The 19,660-nt window shown below is 44.2% G+C and overlaps 1 protein-coding gene across 1 annotated transcript in view; it reads right to left on the bottom strand.

The window, feature by feature from the left end:
• The window catches only part of parvaa (parvin, alpha a), a 102,179-nt gene extending 89,691 nt beyond the window's left edge, over positions 1-12,488 (bottom strand). Inside the window, exon 1 of the mRNA XM_078549372.1 lies at positions 11,886-12,488. Within this exon, the coding sequence (XP_078405498.1) occupies positions 11,886-12,018 (133 nt within the window). The 5' untranslated portion in view covers positions 12,019-12,488. The remainder of the gene's footprint in view (positions 1-11,885) is intronic.
• Positions 12,489-19,660: the final 7,172 nt, after the last annotated feature.

Here is a 19,660-nt window from a genome sequence, read left to right as displayed (position 1 = left end):
GGTAGATTTAAATCAGAGATGAGGAGGAATCATTTTTCTCAAAGGGTTGTGAATCTGTGGAATTCACTACCTCGGAGTGCAGTGGATGCCGGAACGCTGAATAAATCTAAGGAGGAGATAGACAGATTTTTAATTTGTAACGGGTTGAGAGGTTATGGGGAGAGGGCAGGAAATTGGAGTTGAGGCCAAAATGAGATCAGTCATGATCGTATTAAATGGAGGGGCAGGCTCTAGGGGCTGAATTGTCTACTCCTGCTCCTAGTTTTTATGTACCAACTGCTATTTGCTGTGACACCTTCACGTTCTGCGAGGTGGGAAAAGTCATGAACAACACTGACCACCACCTTCCCCGCAACCCCCCAGACTTGGAAAAACCCACGAAGACAGTGTTCAAAATCACACCAACCATTCTGGGAAACAACAGCCAATGTTCATGCAGCTGGCATCAACACATTATCTGGATAGGTAGAATCAGGAAATGCATGCAGCTTAATAAGCCAACACCTCATGACTGAGCCAACAGTAGAGCTCCCTGGCTTCAACCTTCCTTGAAGGCAGTGGATAGCTCTCAACCTAACCCACACTGGGCAAGGAGGATATGACTACCTGCTCCATTGATGTAAGATGAGGGACAACTCAAAGTGTGATCGCAGTCATGAGGCCCAGACCATGGAACATTGCAGATCAACCTGCCCACTAAGATTTGCTGAGGGAAGCACCTCATTTGCTCACTTGGCAAATCAGGAGACCATCAAATGGGTAGCCAAACTAGACATTCCATTACAAACTTCTCATCTAACAAAAGCAGTAATGAGGATTGGGGTGGGGGAGAAGAGTGATGGTCAGGTCATAGACTCAGGTTAAGGGTTCAGGATTACCCTGAGATGAGAATTTTTTTCACAGAGTGTTGTGAACCTTTGGAATTCTCTATCCCAGAAAGCTATGCCACTCAGTCATAGAATATATTCAAGACGGAGATCAATAGACTGAGAGGGATCTGTGGATAGGGTGGGAAAGTGGATTTGAAGTAAGTCAGCCATGATCTTATTCAACAGAGCAGCAGGCTCAATGGGCTGTATGACCTACTCCTGCTCCTTTTTCTTATGTTCTTACAGACTTGAAACTCAGCATGTCCCAAAGCGCTTTGCAGCAAATGAAGTAATGTAGTCACTGTTATAATGAAGAAAACACAGCAGCCAATTTTCACACAGCAAACTCCCACAAATACAGCAATGTGATAATGACCAGACAATCTGTTAGCAATTCATGTGTATGTTTGCTTATTCTATATATATATATGTACAGTTTAAGTTAGTAATCTGTCCCTTTTCTAGGGCTAAACAGCACGAGGAGCTGACAAAATATGGATTTATATAAAGATGACCAACCACATGCACATTTCCTTAGCTTAGTGAGTAAGTTCCCCAGAACACAGAAGAGGATATACCCTGTCATAGTGATGACTAATTCATGGTCTGTGATCTCCACCCAACTCCTTTTATTGTAGCTAGGCTATGGCTTCCTGATTTCCGCAGAAACAACCCTCTTAAAGTGTGTATGTGGAAAAGTGACACTGTGCCCCTAGCCAAGCTGTTCCACTACAGCTACAATACTGGCATCTACCTGGCTTTGTGGAAAATTGCCCAGGCATATCCTGTACACAAAAAGGACAATTCCAACCCAGCCAATTACTACTCCATCAGTCTACTCTCGATCATCAGTAAAGTGATGGAAGAAGTCATCAACAGTGCTAACAAGCAGCACTTGCTTAGCAATAACCTGCTCATTAACACTCAGTTTGTGTTCCACCAGGGTCACTCAGCTTCTGACCTCATTACAGCCTTGGTTCAAACATGGACAAAAGAGCTGAACTCCAGAGGTGAGATGAGAGTGACTGTCCTTGACATCAAGGCAGCATTTGACAGTGTGTGGCATCAAGGAGCCCTAGCAAAACTGGCATCAATGGGAATCAGGGGAAAACTCTTTGCTGGTTTGAGGCATACCTCGCACGAAGGAAGTTGACTGTGGTTGATGGAAGTCAATCGTCACAGCTCCAGGATATCACGGCAGAAGTCCCTCAGGGTAGTGTCCTAGGCCCCACCATCTTCAGCTGATTCATCAATGACCTTCCTTTCATCATAAGGTCAGAAGTGGGGATGTTCGCTGATGATTGCACAATGTTCAGCACCATTCACAACTCCTCAGACACTGAAGCAGTCCATGTCCAATTGCAGCAAGACCCGGACAATAGCCAGGCTTGGGCTGACAAGTGGCAAGTAACATTCATGCCATACAAGTGCCAGGCAATGACCATCTCCAACAAGAGAGAATCTAACCATTGCCTCTTGGCATTCAATGGCATTACCATTGCAGAATCCCTCACTATCAACATCCTGGGGGTGACCATTGAACAGAAACTGAACTGGACTAGCCATATAAATACTGTGGCTACAAGCGCAGGACAGAGGCTAGGAATCCTGCGACAAGTAACTCACCTCCTGACTCCCCAAAGCCTGTTCACCATCTACAAGGCACAAGTCAGGAGTGTGATGGAATACTCCCCACTTGCCTGGTGGAATACTCCCCACTTGCCTGAATGTGTGCAGCTCCAACAATACAAGAAACTTGACACCATCCAGGTCAAAATGGCCTGCTTGATTGGCACCAAAACCACAAATATTAACTCCCTCCACCACCAACAAACAGTGGCAGCAGTGTGTACCATCTACAAGATGCACTGCAGGAACTCACCAAGCCTCCTTAGACAGCACCTTCCAAACCCATGACCGCTACCATCGAGAAGGACAAGGGCAATAGGCACATGGGAACACCACCACCTGGATGTTCCCCTCCAAGTCACTCACCATCCTGACTTGGAAATATACTGCCGTTCCTTCACTGTCGCTGGTTCAAGATCCTGGAACTGCCTCCCTAACAGCGCTGTGGATGCACCTACACCACAGGGACTACAGCAGTTCGAGAAGACAGCTTACCACCACCTTCTCAAGGGCAGTTAGGGATGGGCAACAAATGCTGGCCTAGCCAACGATGCCCCATATCCCATCAATTAATTAAAAAAATTACCTATTTCCCACTAGTTTTGAAGTTTCTAATAATCTGCTCACTGTACTATTGGAGACAGCCATAAGAACGTAAGAAATAGGAGCAAGACTAGACCGTCAAGCTTGCTCCACCATTCAATATGATCATGGCTGATATTGTGTCAACTCCATTTTCCTGCCTGCTCCCCATATCCCCCAATTCCCTGAGACACCAAAAATTTATCTATCTCAGCCTTGAATATACTCAATGATAGCACATCCACAATCCTCTAGGGTAGAGAATTCCAAAGATTCACAACCCTTTGAGTGAAGAAACTTCTCATTGCTGTCCTAAATATCATCCCTTATCCTGAGACTGAGCCCCCTTATTCTAGGTTCCCTAGCCAGGGGAAACAACATCTCAGTATCTACCCCGTCAAGAGCCTTCAAAATCTTGTGTGCTTCAATGAGATTACCTCTCATTTAACAGCGCTCTGGGTGTACTTGCACCAGGTGGACTGTAGTGGTTCAAGAAGATGGCTCACCATAACCCTCTCAAGGGCAATTATGGATCGGCAACAAGTACTAGCCTTGCCAGCAACACCCACGTCCTGTGAAAGAATTATTAAAAAGTTCTAAGCTCCAATGAATGTAGGCCAATGAATATTTACTCAGCCTCTCATCATGGACCAGCCCTCTCAGCTAGTGAAAGTTTGCTGTATTGCCAAGGCAAGCATATCCTTTTTTTGATATGCAGGCCAAACTGTGCACAGTGCTGCAGGTGCGATCTCACCAAATATTCTGATTTTCTATTCTTACTACCAAAGTGAATAACTCACACTTCCCTTATTATACTCCATCTTCCAGCTTGTTGCCCACTTAGCCTGTCTACATCTCTTTACAGCCTCTTTGGGTACTTCTCACAGCTTGCACTTCCATCCAGCTTTGTGTCAACTGCAAACGTTGGATACATTACTCTTGGTCTCTTCAAAATCATTGATATAAATTGTAAATAGCTGAGGCCCCAGAAGTGATCCTCATGGCACTCTGCTACTTTCAACCTGCCAAATTAAAAATGCCCCATTTATCCCCACTGTTTTCTTCCTGTCCGCTAATCTATCCTCCATCCATGCTAATATATAACCCCCAACTCTATGAGCCCTTATATAATAAAAACAAAATACTGCTGATGCTGGAGATCCGAAATTTAAAGTGCTGGAAAAACTCAATAGGTCTGGCAGCATCTGTGGAAACAGAAACAGAGTTAACATAGAGTCCACTATGACTCTTCTTCGGGACTGAAGAGAAGTAAAACTGCGATGGGTTTTATGCTGTTGAAAAGGAATCAGGTGGGACCAAACTGAAGGGCAGAGATTGGTTAGGGTGCGGAGAGATTCAATACCAAAGAAATCATGCAACAAAAGGCAAAGGGAGTGGTAATGGTAGTAAAGAAGCAAAGCATTGGTCCAGGTTAGGTGTTAATGGCAGAAGAAAAGTCAGCTAAATCTGAAAGCAAAACATGAGAACAAGTTACACACTAGCAGTTGGGGAAAATGGAGAACAAATATCATGGCCTGAAGTTGCTGAACTCAATATTGAATCTAGAAGGCTGTAAAGTGCCTAATCGGAAGATGAGGTGCTGTTCCTCAAGCTTGCGTTAGGGTTCACTGGAACACCATAGCAGGCCAAGGACAGAAAGGTGAGCATGAGATGGTGAATTGCAATGTCAAGCGACTGGAAGGTCAGGGTCATGCTTGCAGACTTAGCGGAGGTGTTCTACAAAGCCATCACCCAGTCTGTAATTGGTCTCCCCAATGTAGAGACCACCACATTGTAAGCAGTGAATACAGTAGACTAAATGGAAAGTAGCACAAGTAAATCATTGCTTCACCTGAAAGGAGTGTTTAGGGCCTTGCACAGTGAGGAGAGAGGAAGTACAGGGGCAGGTGTTACACCACCTGCAATGGCAATGGGAATGTGCTGTGGGAAGGGGATGAGGTGTAGGGGGTGAAAGAAGAGTGGTCCAAGATGCCGCAGAGGGGAACAATCCCTTCATAACGCTGTCAGGGGAGGGGAGAGGAAGATGTGTTTGGTGCTGGCATCATGCTGGAGGTGGCAGAAATGGCAAAAAAAAAAAATTCCTTTGAATACGAAGGCTGGTTGGGTGGTAAGGAGGACAAGGGGAATCCTATCAGGGGTTTGGAAGGGAAGGGGTAGGGGAGGGGAGGGGGCAAAAATGCAGGAAACGAGCAGGCACAGTTGGGGGCCCTGTCAACCACAGTGCAGGGGGAGGGGGGGCCGAATCCTTAACGGAGGAAAAAGGAACACATGTCGGAAGTGCCTTTGTGATGGAGACGGAGAAACTGGGAGAATGGAGTGGAATCTTTACAGGAATCAAGAGTGTGAGGAAGTGAGTTGAGGTAGTTGAGAGAGTCGGTGGGCTTGTAATGAATATTAGTAGACAGTCTATCCCCAGAAGTTTATGGAAGCTACAATGTGAGAGACTAGCCAGTAGCTTGGAAAAGCCAAGTCTACAGGTAACAAAGGAGTGAATGAGAGTTTCAGCAGCAGTTGAACCGAGATGGGAGATGGTACGGAGGTGGAAATAGGAAGTCTGCCTGATGGTACGAACATGAGGTCAGAAGCTCACTTCAGGGTCAAATGTGATACCAGGGTCAAGATCAGATGAGTTTAATCTCAGACTGTTGCCAGGGAGGGGGATGGAGTCAGTAGCTAGCGAACAGAGTTTGGAGCAGAGATGGAAAACAATGGCGTCAGTCTTCCCAATATGTAATTGGAGGAAATTATGGCTCATCCAGTACTGGATGTTGGATAAGTAATATGATAATTTAGCAACAGTGGATGAGTCAACAGAGGTGATGGTGAGTTAGAGCTGGGTGTTGTCAGTGTTTATATGAAAACTAATGCTGTGCCTTCAGATGATGTCGATAAGGGGCAGGCAGCATGTATATGAGAAATAGGAGGAAACCAGAAGTAAATTTGTCAAAGGTGATTTCCTTTTGTAAAGCTTTGTTGACTGTCTAAATCAAACTATGATTTTCTAAGGGCATTTATAAGACTTCCTTAATAACAAACTCCAGTATGTTGTCAATGGCTAATGTCAGACTAACTGACCAGCTCAATGGTTATGACCCCATTCCACACTGTTAGCTCATCCCAACTCAGGTTAGTTAAATACTACTCCTGTCCCTGGCAACCAAGAGTCAAGATTCATAGGATCTCACAGCAGAGGAGGCAGCCATTCAGCCCACTGTGCCTGTACCAGCTGTCCAATTAGACCCTCCACCACCACCCCCCAACAACCCACCCACTGTTCTTTCCCTTTAGATCGGCAATTTTTTCTCCCTAAGTATTTGACCAACTCCCATTTGGAAGTTACTATGGAATCATTGCAAGTTGTAACCGCTCTCTGCGTATAATAATTTCTGCTCATGTCCTTCTGGATATTTTGCCAATTATCTTAACTCTGTTCTCTTGTTACCAACCTTCCACGGAATGGATACAGTTTATCCTTAATTGCTCTATCAAAATCCTTCATGATTTTTGAACACTGCTATCAAATCTTCTCTGCTCCAAGAACAACTGCAGCTTCTCCAATCTCTCCACATAGCTGAGGGCCCTCATCCCCATTACTATTCTAGCAAATCTCCTCTGCACCCTCACCGAGGTCTTCACATTGTTCACGAGGTGAAAAAAAAGACCAGACCAGGTTTTCTGTTCCTGCATACCATTTGGAAATGCATCCCGGAAGTAAGGGCCTGTTGCTATCAGCTGAGAGCAGAATCAAACTTGGCTGCATTGACTAGACTGTCAATACCTGTTTCCAAGAACATGACTTACAATGACTTCGGAGGGTGATGACAATAGGTCACAAAGATTTACGACATGGAAACAGGCTATTCAGCCCAACCAATTTGCATTGCTAATCGACATTTTAAGCAATAATTCACATCCCATGATACCAACCTAGTCCCACATCCCTTTATCCCACTTTCTTTCAACCACTATTACCAAATAATGACAGCCTCCACTTCATTCACAAATTCCAGCAGTGATTGTTACAGCATCCCTACCTTCTGTGGAAAGATGTGCTCCTGCTCTCTCCTAAATTTCTTGCATTTAGTTTTAGTATCTATTTCAGTGCCTGTGCAAGAGGGAGCGTTGGGGTGGGGGGAGGGGCATTGTGGGAGGTCAGGAAGGGTGAAATTAGCAAAAAGAAAACTATAGGCAGCCCTCTCGCTCTCTCAAACACAATTGTTAAAGAAAGAACGTGTATTTAAGCACTTTACCACCAATGACGTACTTTGGTATTGTTGTCACTGCTGGAATGCAGGAAACGTGATTGCAATGTGATAATGACTAGGTAATTAGGTTTTAATGATAAAAGCAAAATACTGCAGATGCTGAAAATCTGAAAAAAACAAGAATAGCTGGAAAAACTGAGGAAAACTTCCCTTCCTTGAAATCTCTGTCTCAATTTCTGGTGATAGACTGTCCACCAATATTCATTACAAGCCTACCAACTCCCACAGCTACCTCAACTACAGTTCCTCACACTCCGCTTCCTGTAAGGACTCCAGCCCATTCTCTCAGTTCCTTCGTCTCTGTCGCATCTGTTCTGACGATGCCACTTTCCAAAACAGTTCCTCTGACATGTCTTCCTTCTTCCTTAACCGAGGTTTTCCACCCACGGTGGTTGGCAGGGCCCTCAACCGTGTCCGGCCCATCTCCCACGCATCCATCCTCACACTTTCCTCTCCCCCCCAGAAACATGATAGGGACCTCCTGTCCTCACTTATCACCCCACCAGCTTCCGCATTCGAAGGATCATCCTCCGCCAACTCCAGCATGATGCCACCACCAAACACATCTTCCCTTCACCCCACCCCCACCCCCCAGTCAGCATTCCGTAGGGACCATTCCCTCCGGGACACCCTGGTCCACTCCTCCATCACCCCCTACACCTCAACCCCCTCCCACTGAACCTTCCCATGCAACCGCAGAAGGTGCAACACTTGCCCCTTTACTTCCCCCCTCCTCACCGTCCAAGGGCCCAAACACTCCTTTCAAGTGAAGCAGCATTTCACTTGCACTTCCCTCAATTTAGTCTACTGCATTCGCTGCTCCCAATGCGGTCTCCTCTACATTGGAGAGATCAAATGCAGACTGGGTGACCGCTTTGCGAAACTCCTTCGGTCTGTCTGCAAGCATGACCCAGACCTCCCTGTCACTTGCCATTTCAACACACCACCCTGCTCTCATGCCCACATGTCCATCCTTGGCCTGCTGCAATGTTCCAGTGAAGCTCAATGCAAACTGGAGGAACAGCACCTCATCTTCCGATTAGGCACTCTACAGCCTTCCGGACTTAACATTGAGTTCAACAACTTCAGATCATGAACTCTCTCTTCCATCCCCACCCCCTTTCCGATCCCCCTTTTTTCCAATATTTCAAAATATTTTTTTTAAATATATTTTTCTTTTCCGACCTATTGCTATTATTTTTAAATGTATTTCCATCCATTGTTTTATCTCCACCTTTTAGCCTATTTCAATCCCTTCCCCCCACCCCACCCCCACTAGGGCTATCTGTCACTTGCTCGTCCTTCTTTCTACCCTTAATGTCACCATTAGCACATTCCTTAGCTAATATCACCATCATCAACACCTCTTTGTCCTTTTGTCTATGACATCTTTGCCAATCTGTCCTTTGCCTCCACCTATCACTGGCCCTTTATCCAGCTCTACCTGTCCCACCCGCCTACATTTTTACTTAGTTCTGATGAAGAGTCATACGGACTCGAAACGTTAACTGTGTTCCTCTCCACAGATGCTGTCAGACCTGCTGAGTTTTTCCAGCTATTTAGGTTTCAATGATGTTGGTTGAGGAATAACTATCCCAAGATACTGGGAAGACCTTCTCAGTTCTTCATTGAATAGAGGCCATGGGATCCTTTTACGTCCACTTGAGAGGTCAGACAGAGTCTCAGTTTAACAGCTCATCTAAAAGGCAGCACTTGAAACCTCGCGGCACTCCCTTAGGACTGAAGCCCCCCCGCAACGCTCCCTCAGGACTGACGCCCCCCCCTGCAACGCTCCCTCAGGACTGACCCACCTCCCCCATCCCAACACTCCCTCAGGACTGACCCGCCTCCCCCATCCCAACATTCCCTCAGGACTCACCCCCAACTGTCCCTCAGCACTGACACCCCCCCCGACCGACAGCACGACACTCCCTCAGGACTGATCTCCAAACCACCTCCCATCCCCGACAGTGTGGTGTTCCCTCAGGACTGATCCCACCTTCACCCCCACCCCCACCCGACAGTGCGACATTCTCTCAGGACTGATTCCTCCCCCCCCTGCCCCGGGCAGTGCAGCACTCTGTCAGGACCACACTGGGAGTGTTAGTGTGGATTTTGTGCTCAACTGTAAGAGTGCAACTTTAACCCATGATTTTCTAACTCAGAGGTGAGAGCTCTACCCAATAAGTTATGGTTGACACTATATAATAAAACATTTAAGCAAAGCTATTTCTATTTAAGAAGCAGGTTTTTGGTATTTGGTCTACTGGGGTTCTTCCAAACAGGTAACTGGCAGCTCTGAGCCTGGATGGGTGAAAATCCTACTGTGCACAGCAGAGACAAACAAAGTGTTCTCAGCTAGAATTAGAACCTTTCCTCTCTCCTTGGCAAAACACAGCTTTTAAACAAAGGTGAAGCATGAATCTTCATGAAGGCGAGGATTTAAATCTGATCGGGACCTATCTCCCTTAAGGGCTGAAACATCTGAGGTTAAGAATCATTGAACCATGCAGCAGAAAAGGAGACCATTCAGCCCATCATCCTTACTGGCTCTTTGAAAGAGCTATCCAATTAGTTCCCCTTGGTTTGTCAGCTTTCCCCTTCAAGTAGTTATCCAAATCCCTTTTAAAAGTTACTATTCAATTTGTTTCCACTGCCCTTTCAGGCAGCGTATTCCAAATGAGCTGCGTTAGAAAGACCCCTGGTCTTTTTTTTTAAACCAATTATCTTAAATCTGCATCCTTACTGACTTCCTGCCAGTGGAAAGTTTCTCCTAATCTACCCTAATTCTGAAGGCCTCTCTCAGGTCCCCTGTTGATCTTCTCTGCCCTCAACCTCACCCGTCTCTCCACACATCTCATCACTTGCATCATTCTAGTAACTCTCCTCTGAACCTTCTCCATGGCATCGACGTACTTCCTAAAGTGTGTGATGCCCAGAACTGGACACAATACTCCAGCCGAGGGGGAGGAGGCCTTGTAGCTCAGTGGGTAGCACACCTCTGAGCCAGAAGCTCTGGGTTCAAGTCCCACTCTAGAACTTGTTGGCCACGGAAGGAGCAAATGAGACACGATCAAACAGGTTGATATTCAACCTGCTAGGTATGCACACTGCTAGGTAGGCATGTTGGTATTCAACATGCCCATGGGAGGCAGTAAATGCAGGAGATTTCCTGATCTGCCATGCTTGAGGCAGAGTGGCTCACCTCATGCTATAACCACTTATCTCTCTCTGAGAGAGAGAGAGAGAGACGCCTATGGCTAATTACAGGTGGACTCCAGCTGAGGCCTAACCAGAGCTTTATGAAGGTTTAGCATAGCTTGAGCACTGCTGTTGTTGTGCAACTACCACTGGTGAAAAGCAAACTCTCAACGCAGTGCACAACTGCATTTCTATTTGTTGCTTTTTGGGCCGAGGCACAGTGACTTGGATTCCCTATCAATGTGCCAGTCAGCTCCAGTTAAAGAGCTGGCACAACAGACCAAATTCTTTTGCGATTCTATCTCTATGAATTGAGATCAGTGTCAAGTATGCTGAAATCCTGAGTTCCGGGGAACTCACTTCAGGGTATTAAGGGACAGGGCACCAAGGCGGGCTAGTAGAATTGAGCTATTACATCAAGTACATGGCACAGAAACAAGCTATTTGCAAAACACGCCAGTGTTTATGCAACACACATGCCTCCTCCCACCCATCTGTATCTCACCCCATCAGATCAGCCAGGATCTAATGATGGACCAGGTTGAGTGGGCTTGGATAGCCTCTTCCTGTTCCCTAGAATCACAAATGTCAAATCCCCTAAGATAAATACAGATAATCAAGATTTCGAATAAAAATCCAAATTATTTATTCGGTTACAATGAACAACAGACTTTCAATGCTGTCAGCAGAAATTATACGGCTGTAGTGATTTTTTAAAAAACAAAACACAATTAACTTCACGATTAGTCACTCCCTGTGCCTTTAACCCAATGGCAAGACGTCCCTGCAGACAGGAATCTGTTGCTTTTTAAACTTCCTGCATACCTGCCCCTTTGAAACCACAGATGAACATCTCCCCGCCAGATTTGCAGACTTAAAACTTTGTTTTTAATCAGTTACAGTGCAAACAACTCAAAAATTGCTGCAGAGAGAGAAAAAAAGCTCGGTTTCCACCGCAGGAGAACATTTACCACCAACCGAATGAGTCTGAACCGGAAAACATTCCACAAGACGCCTGACTACACCCAACTAGACCTTAACCGTGAACTCTACAAACCAAAAATCTACGTTTAGGAGTTTTTAACATTCATGTACTTTATAAGGGATTGAATTACATTGCATCCGCGAAAAGCATTTAATACCAGCCACGAAAACGATATTGAACACTTAATCAGTTGAACTTGGCAAAGTTTTCGAAACTTTTTTTTAAACAAACTTTTTTTTTGAAGCAAACTGGCAACATTTTTCGGTCTCGGGACGTCCATTAACGATTTAAAACAAAACACAAAAAATTATTCCCCTTCCCAAAAAAAATTACCTTCTTTGGCCTTTTTCCTTCTGGCTAAAGTTCCTCCGAGTTTGCCCAGGAAGGAGTCCTCTTTCCGGGAGCCCGGCGATTTCGGGATGGGGGATTTGGGAGTCGATGGGGATTTCTGGGGTGAACTGGCCATTGTCAAGTTAGTCGCGGAATCCTTATGCTGCTCCGGATCAGGGAATTTTTTTTTTTGTTTGTGGACCGATGTGTACACACTACACCTTTAGCTGAGGGAAGGGGAAAAAAAAACCTTGTGAACGGAAACAGAATTCCCTGCGAGTCCCGAATTCCAGTGTTATGAGGCAGTGAGAATCGAGCACACCGCCCCAGGACTAGGACTGTGTCTGTCTGTCTCTCCTACCACTCCCACTGAACCTCTGCTTCATGAGCAACCCAGGCCCCAGCAATCCAGCCTCTATTTAGACTAGTCCTAAACACAAAAAAAAAAATAAATACATAATCACATTTTCACCTTTTCCAGAATTAAAATTTGGCCTCTTCCTCCCCCTCCCTCTCCTCCAAACAAACGTTATTAACTGCACTTAATCACAAACTCTACACCATCTCGAAAGCAGTGCCTTGTGTTTTTAAGAGGTAACAGACATCAAAGAGTCAATTTAAATCAAAGTGAAAGGGGTTGTCATTGGCAACGATTGAGTGTTTGGCAAGCTAGTAGTTTTAGAAAATTGCAGTACTGTTGCTGAATGATACCTTTCATTAAGGCCAATATTTCTCCCTCGACCAACATCACTGAAACATTTTATCTGGTCTGAGATCTGAAGAAGAGTCATACGGACTCGAAACGTTAGCTCTGTCTCTCTCTCTCCGCAGATGCTGTCAGACCTGCTGAGTTTTTCCAGCATTTTTGTTTCTATTTTATCTGGTCATTCATTTCATGGCTCTTTATGGGATCTTACCATGCCCAAATTGGCTGCTGCTTTTCCTGCACAGTGACTCTATTTCATTGGCTGTAAAACACTGGAAAAAAAAGTACTTGCATTTCTATAGCATCATTCACAAACTCAGGCTGTCTCAAAGTGCATTACAGCCAATTAAATACTTTTGAAGTGTAGTCATTGTTACAATGCTGGAAATGAGACAGCCAATTTGCACACAGTAAGCTCCCAAAAATAGCAAAACACGGCAGATGGAGTATAATGTAACTAAATATTAACTTATCCACTGTGGTAGAAAAAACAGGAAGTCAGAGTATTTCTTAAATGGTGAGATGTTGGGAAGTGTTGATGTCCAAAGGGATCTGGGTGTCCTTGTTCCTGAGTCACTAAAAGTTAGCATGCAGGTGCAGCAAGCAATTAGGAAGGCAAATGGTATGTTGGCCTTCATTGCAAGGGGATTTGAGTACAGGAGTAAAGATGTCTTGCTGCAATTGTATAGAGCCTTGGTAAGACCGCATCTGGAGTATTGTGTACAGTTTTGGTCTCCGTATCGAAGGAAGGATGTACTTCCCATAGCAGGAGTGCAGTGGAGGTTCACCTGACCAATCCCTGGGATGGCGGGATTATTTTAAGAGGAGAAATTACAGAAACTGGGCCTGTATTCTATAGACTTTCGAAGAATGAGAGGTGACCTCATTGGAATTTACAAAATTCTAACAGGGCGTGACAGGGTAGATGTGGATAGGATATTTCCCCTATCTAGAACCAGGGGACACAGTCTCAGAATAAGGGCTGAGATGAGAATTTTTTTCACTCAGAGGGTGGTGAATCTTTGGAATTCTCTACCTCAGAGGGCTATGGAAGCTCAGTCATTGATTATGTTCGAGACAAAAATCAATAGATTTCTGGATATGAATAACATTGAGGGATATGGGGATAATGGGAGAAAATGGCTTAAGAGATAGATGATCAGCCATGATCTGTTTGAATGGTGGAGCAGACTCGATGGGCTGAATGGCCTACTCCTCTTATTTCCTATCTTCCTACAAAGTGACAATGACCAGATTTTTTTAGTAATATCACTTGAGGGATACAGAGGATCCCTGCTCTTCAAAACAGTGACATCTGATCCTTTACATGCAGGTGAGAAGGCAGGCAGTGCCCCAGGTTAACATCTCATCTAAAAGACTCTGATAATTCACTGCTCCCTCAATTCTGCACAGCTGTATCAACCTAGATTTTGTGCTGAAGTGTCTCTGGAGTGGGACTTGAACTTGTGACCTCGGACCCAGAGGCAAGGCCCATTGAGCCACAACTGACATGCAGTCTGAGATTGTGAACGTTGCTTTCTAAATGATAGCCTTTCTTTCTGTAGAACACATCACAGCAAGCCTGGTCAGGAGAATTAAGAAGGATCTGCACCAGGATCTGGACAGGGACTGGGATCTAGGGAGGGAATGAGGCGTGGAGCAGGATCTTGGGAAGAACTGGGATGTGGACCTGGATCTAGAGAGGGACTGGGATTATAAAACAGAACTGAGAGAGATTGGGCTTTGTAACAGGAGTCAGGGATGTTTTGAAAAGGGTCCTTCTGCCTTGGAATCTAGGCATGGGACTTGGTTCTTTGACAGACTGTGGACATAGTCTGGTATCTGCTTAACACTTGTTTGTTAGTATTACTTCTAAACAGGTTACAGAATAGGCATTTTGCACCTAGGCATGATTCCAACCTCTCTCTTTCTCGAGCCTGACACATGATTGACTGACATCAGTAGCACGTCATCACCTACATCATACATTAGCACATCTGTTAACCCTTTATGCTACAAAGGGTGGCCTGCACAATTAAGCAGCATACATGAGGGGAAAGCCCATAGCAGCTGGGGAGGAACCAGGGTGCCATCATAAAGAGAAGGGGCTGCAGCACCAAACAGGAGGCAGAGAGGGAGTGGGGCACAGAACAGAAGATTATAAGAATTGGAGAACTGCCTGGAAAATGGGAAGAGTGGTCATTAAGCTGTATGGAAGGATTTAAAGCAATGTGAACAAAACAGCTTGCATTTATATAGTGCTCCTCATAACGTCCGGATGTCCCAAAGCACTTTACAGCAAATAGAATGCTTTTGAAGCATAGCCATGTTGTAATGTAGGAAACACGGCGGCAAAATTGCACACAGCAAGCTCCCACAAACAGCAATATGATAATGACCAGATCATCTGTTTTTATAATGTTGGTTGAGGCCAGGACACTGGGGAGAACTTCCCCGGTCTCCTTCGAAAAAGTGACGGTGGGATCTTTTACATTTATTTAAGAGGGCAGACGGAGCTTTAGTTTAACGTCTCATCCAAAAGACAGCCTCTCCGGCAGTGCAGAAGTCCCTCAGTGCGGCACTGGGAGTGTCAGGCAGGATTACATGCTCAAGTCTCTCGAAGAAGAGGATTGCCTTAAAAACTGTACAATACAGGCAGATAAGCTGATTTCCTCGACACTACCTCCAGTCACCACCTTTGTTTTCTTCAGTATGCGGTTGACATTGAGCCTGGCCTCAGATGGGAGTGGGGATTGGAGCGGGGCCATTAAACTTGAGCACCATGACAGAGCGAAACACTGTTCGTTGATCGCAGGCGGTCAGTAGGTGTGTATTCAGTAATCCAAAAGGCAGAGCAAACAGGAACCTCTTGGGTTATTTTGTAAAGGAAATGACCCAATTAATGAAGAAATTAAGTTATTAAATAAATTAATGAAAGTTAAAGAAAAGAAAATACACTATGCAGAATTTAAACTAGTGCCAAGAAGCTAGTGAAAAACACTGCACAGAAGCGTGGGGATTCATAAGAACCTTGAATATGTTACTGTTGGAAAACAGGCAAACACCTGTGACAGAAATAAGATGGTAAAAACAAAATGACCCTCAAAGATTCCCATAAAGAAAGCTAAAAAAATGATTGGTAAGGCTTATTTTAAAAAAATGTTTTTGTGGTATGCAATGGACAATGCCAGCCTGTTTCAATGAACCTCAGAGGCAAAGTCCAGGCCTTAAAAAAGCCAACATGCAGACACACAAAAACATATATAGGTCAGCCATTTTTACGACACAAAGGGTCAAGTTTACCACCAACTCCCCTTAACAGTTGAAACAAAAGACACCTTAAAGAAATTATACTGGACTTTGAGTAGAATCTTCTTCAATTCAATATTTTTTTGAATATCAAATTATTAATTAAGGTCGATTTAGACATATGTAAATTTAAAGTGTAATAGTCATGTTATAATTATCTTTGATTGACTATAGAAAACACTCATTATTAAGGGAATACAGTACTGAATATTTACTTCTCTTAGAATAGTCACTATCTTTATAAATGAAGTGTATCATATATTAAATACCATATATTCTATGATATAGTATTCATTACTATAATGTAATCTATAATTGATTCTTATGATAAATAATCATAAGCAAGTATAAAAAAGTTGTATTCTCATACTTATATCCACATGAACCCATATATAGATAACAAAGTCTAGAATTCTTAAGGTAGGAATCTAAGTGCTGATATTGGTAAACTTAAAAAGAGTTGTTTCTGCTATAATATACCTGTAGATATATTCTACCCTGAGATAATTTTGAGAAAACTCCTAGGAGGGAGGACATTTCTTGGCAAGACCCAGTCTATAGCTGGTAAAGCTGACGAAGTTCATTTAATGATTTGAAATTTCCCTTGTTTGAGATTTTAAACTAACAATAAATTTGACTGGGTAGCTTTATCTTGCTGGGAGAGGGGTGGTAAAGGTAGAACCATTAAAAATTTTACCATTCATTTTCGGGCTTACTTTTCATTGGACTGGGAGATTCTCAACTGATCTTTGGAAATCATAACTTGCAGGCCACTACCAACTAGAAGGACAAAGGTAGCAGATAGATGGGAAGAGCACCACCTGGGAGTTCCTCTCCAAGTCACTCACCATCTCGACTTGGAAATATATAATTATTCCTTCACTGTGGCTGGGTCAATATCCTGGAACTCCCTTCCTAACAGCACAGTGGGTGTACATACACCACATGGACTGCAGCGGTTCAAGAAGGCAGCTCACCTTCTTAAGGGCAAATAGGGATGGGCCATAAATGCTGGCCCAGCCAGCGAAGCCCACATCCCATCAATGAATAAAAAAAACTGGGAGTGCCAGCATGGATTATGGGCTCAAGTCTCTGGCGTAGGCATTGAACCCACAACCTTTTAACACATCGGAAAAAGAATGCTACCAACTGAACCACACCTGACATCTTAATAAATATTCAGATATCAGCTGAATGTGACTGATGTTTACATTTGGGTTTGACATACTAGAACTCACTCAACATTGGAGGTGACTCATTTGATTACTGTCTCCCCAGCAGTCTGCAGTTAACTAATTACAGACAATATAAAGCAATGTTTAAGTAAGCTGATGAACACAGGTTTTACACAGTGCTCCACAGAAGCTTCGGTGAAGGTCACGCTTCACTGGGCAGGTTTTGTTATGTGAGAGAAAATAATTTAACATTTACTGCTAGACAATGAATCTGTTGCACCAGGTGCCTTTTGGCAGTCTGTGTTCCCAGGTTTGAGCAAAAGGCTCCATGCGGTTTTTTGTGACCTGCCCATAAGATTGGACTATCTCACAATCAGGGCCAATGATTGAGCTATCATCAAAATAAGCACATAATTGCAGAATGAAACTCCAAAACAGCAGTAAAAACATCTCAATATCTCAGCAATCAGAATACAATTTGACAAATTCACTCAGCAATCATTAATTAATCCAGCAGGAGAAATGTCTTTACCCGGTGAGTGGTGAGAACATGAAACTCACTATCACATAGAATAGTGAGGCGATCAGTATAGATATATTTAAGGGTAAACCAGATAAACACATAAGGGAGAAAGGAATAGAAGGCTTTGCTGATAGGGTGTAATAAAGAGGGGTGGGAGGAGGCTCGTGTGAAGCATAAACTCCAGCATGGTCCAACTGGGCCAAATGGCCTGTTTCTGTGCTGTACATGCCATATAACAATGTAAATCGGTCATCCTGCTTTGAAATCCTTTCCATTTTGTCAGTGTTTCTGCATCACTTCCGTTGCTCCTTTATAACAGCCCAAAATTAATGCTCATGGGACATCCCTAAGATCAGAAATTTTGACTTAAACTCTGTTCCCCTGTGACAACATGGAGTTCCACCCGAGACACAGAGTTTTGGATTATGTATAGATGTCCCCTTGAGGTATTGTCACAGGAGGCAAAAGAAACTCTTATACATGGTCACATCAAGACTGCCCAATTAACCAAAGGTTCATATGAACAGGTGACCAGAGCGGCCAAAACATATACAACTCAATCCCTTTATAAGTCCAAAGCTAGAGGTCATAAATAGGATAATCACTAATAAATCCAACAAGGAATTCAGGAGAAATCAGAGAGTGGTGAGAATGTGGGACTCGCTGCAACAAGGGGTGAATGAGACAAATAACATAGATATGTTTAAGGGGAAGCTGGATCAACACATGAGGCAGAAAGGAATAGAAGAGTATGTTGAATAATCGTTTGGTAGTACAGAACTTGAGTATTGATGATAAAAGAGACATGCTATCAAAACTTTTCATCTTCCACTCATCAGGACAGCTTGCAAGGAATTTTCAACAGTAACAGGGGGCAGAATTTTGCCCTTGGCGGGGGTGCATGGCGGGGGAGGTCAGGAAGCCAGGTCAGGTCGGCGCCGCACTGCGATTTTATGCGGGCGGGCCAATTAAGGCCAGCCCAGCATGGAACACGAGTGGCAGCACTGCCTGTGTGGGCGGAGGGAAGTGGGCAAGCGGGCAGAGCGTGAACTTCGGGCATGCGTGCAGAAGAGCGCTTCAATCTCCCTGAGGCATGGAGCTACCTCAGGGAGATGAAGCGCTGAATAAAAAAATAATGAAGTGAATAAAAATGTCATAAAACATGTCCCCTCATGTGACTCTGTCACTCATGAGCAGTGACATGTTTTTAATTCAAGTGTGAAATTTTTATTTTATTTTTCTTTGTTTTAGAAAACCTCATTCAACCCGTGAGGTTGGGCGGGCAGGTTAAATTTGAAATTAATTACCTTTTTGATTGCCTTAATAGGCCTTTTAGTTGTCGGCAGGCGCGCTGCCGACTCCAGCGCGCGCCCGCCGAGCGAAATATCACGGGACTACGTGATGACTTTGGGCACTTACCCGGCGTCATCGCGCATCATTTTACGCTCAGCCGGGTCAGACGCGCATCCGCCTGCCGAGCTCAACGTTCTGCCCAGGAGAACAACAATTTATACTGTGCAAGAAGAATATGTCGATAGGGGGAGATGAAGAGGAGCGGGGAGAGGCTTGTGTGGAACATAAACCCCAACCCTGTTGGGCCGAATGGTACTTTCTGTGCTTTAAATGTAACAGGATAGTCAGGCAATTCAGTAGGATGCACCTCCCTTTAATAAGAATATGTTTTCCACTTAACAATAACCAAAACATTTTTTTCTTAGGTTAATACACCTTAATGCTAAAATAGAACGGAATATTACACTCTGAGACATAGACACTGTGATTGTGTCTAATACAATCGACATTCGGTACATGTACCATTTAATGTCTAAAAAATTCTGAAATTCTTTGAATGCCAATTCCTATCTCGTGTCTCGCAGCCACAAAAAAACACAAGGGTCACGTTGTCAATCATAATGTAAGGTCGACATGTTGCAATTGGAAAGAAGCTTTACAGCACGCTCTCCACTGAGCTTTGATTGCTGAAACATTGGGCTGCAAGGCGAGAGGATGTGCAAAAATAATAACGCAATACAAAATATCGCACAAAACTTTTGTACATGCGAAC

Source organism: Cetorhinus maximus, chromosome 9 (assembly GCF_964194155.1).
Source record: "Cetorhinus maximus chromosome 9, sCetMax3.hap1.1, whole genome shotgun sequence".
NCBI classification, from domain to species: domain Eukaryota; kingdom Metazoa; phylum Chordata; class Chondrichthyes; order Lamniformes; family Cetorhinidae; genus Cetorhinus; species Cetorhinus maximus.
The sequence above is the reverse complement of the archived record's forward strand: the minus strand, read 5'-3'. Positions and strand labels throughout refer to the sequence as shown.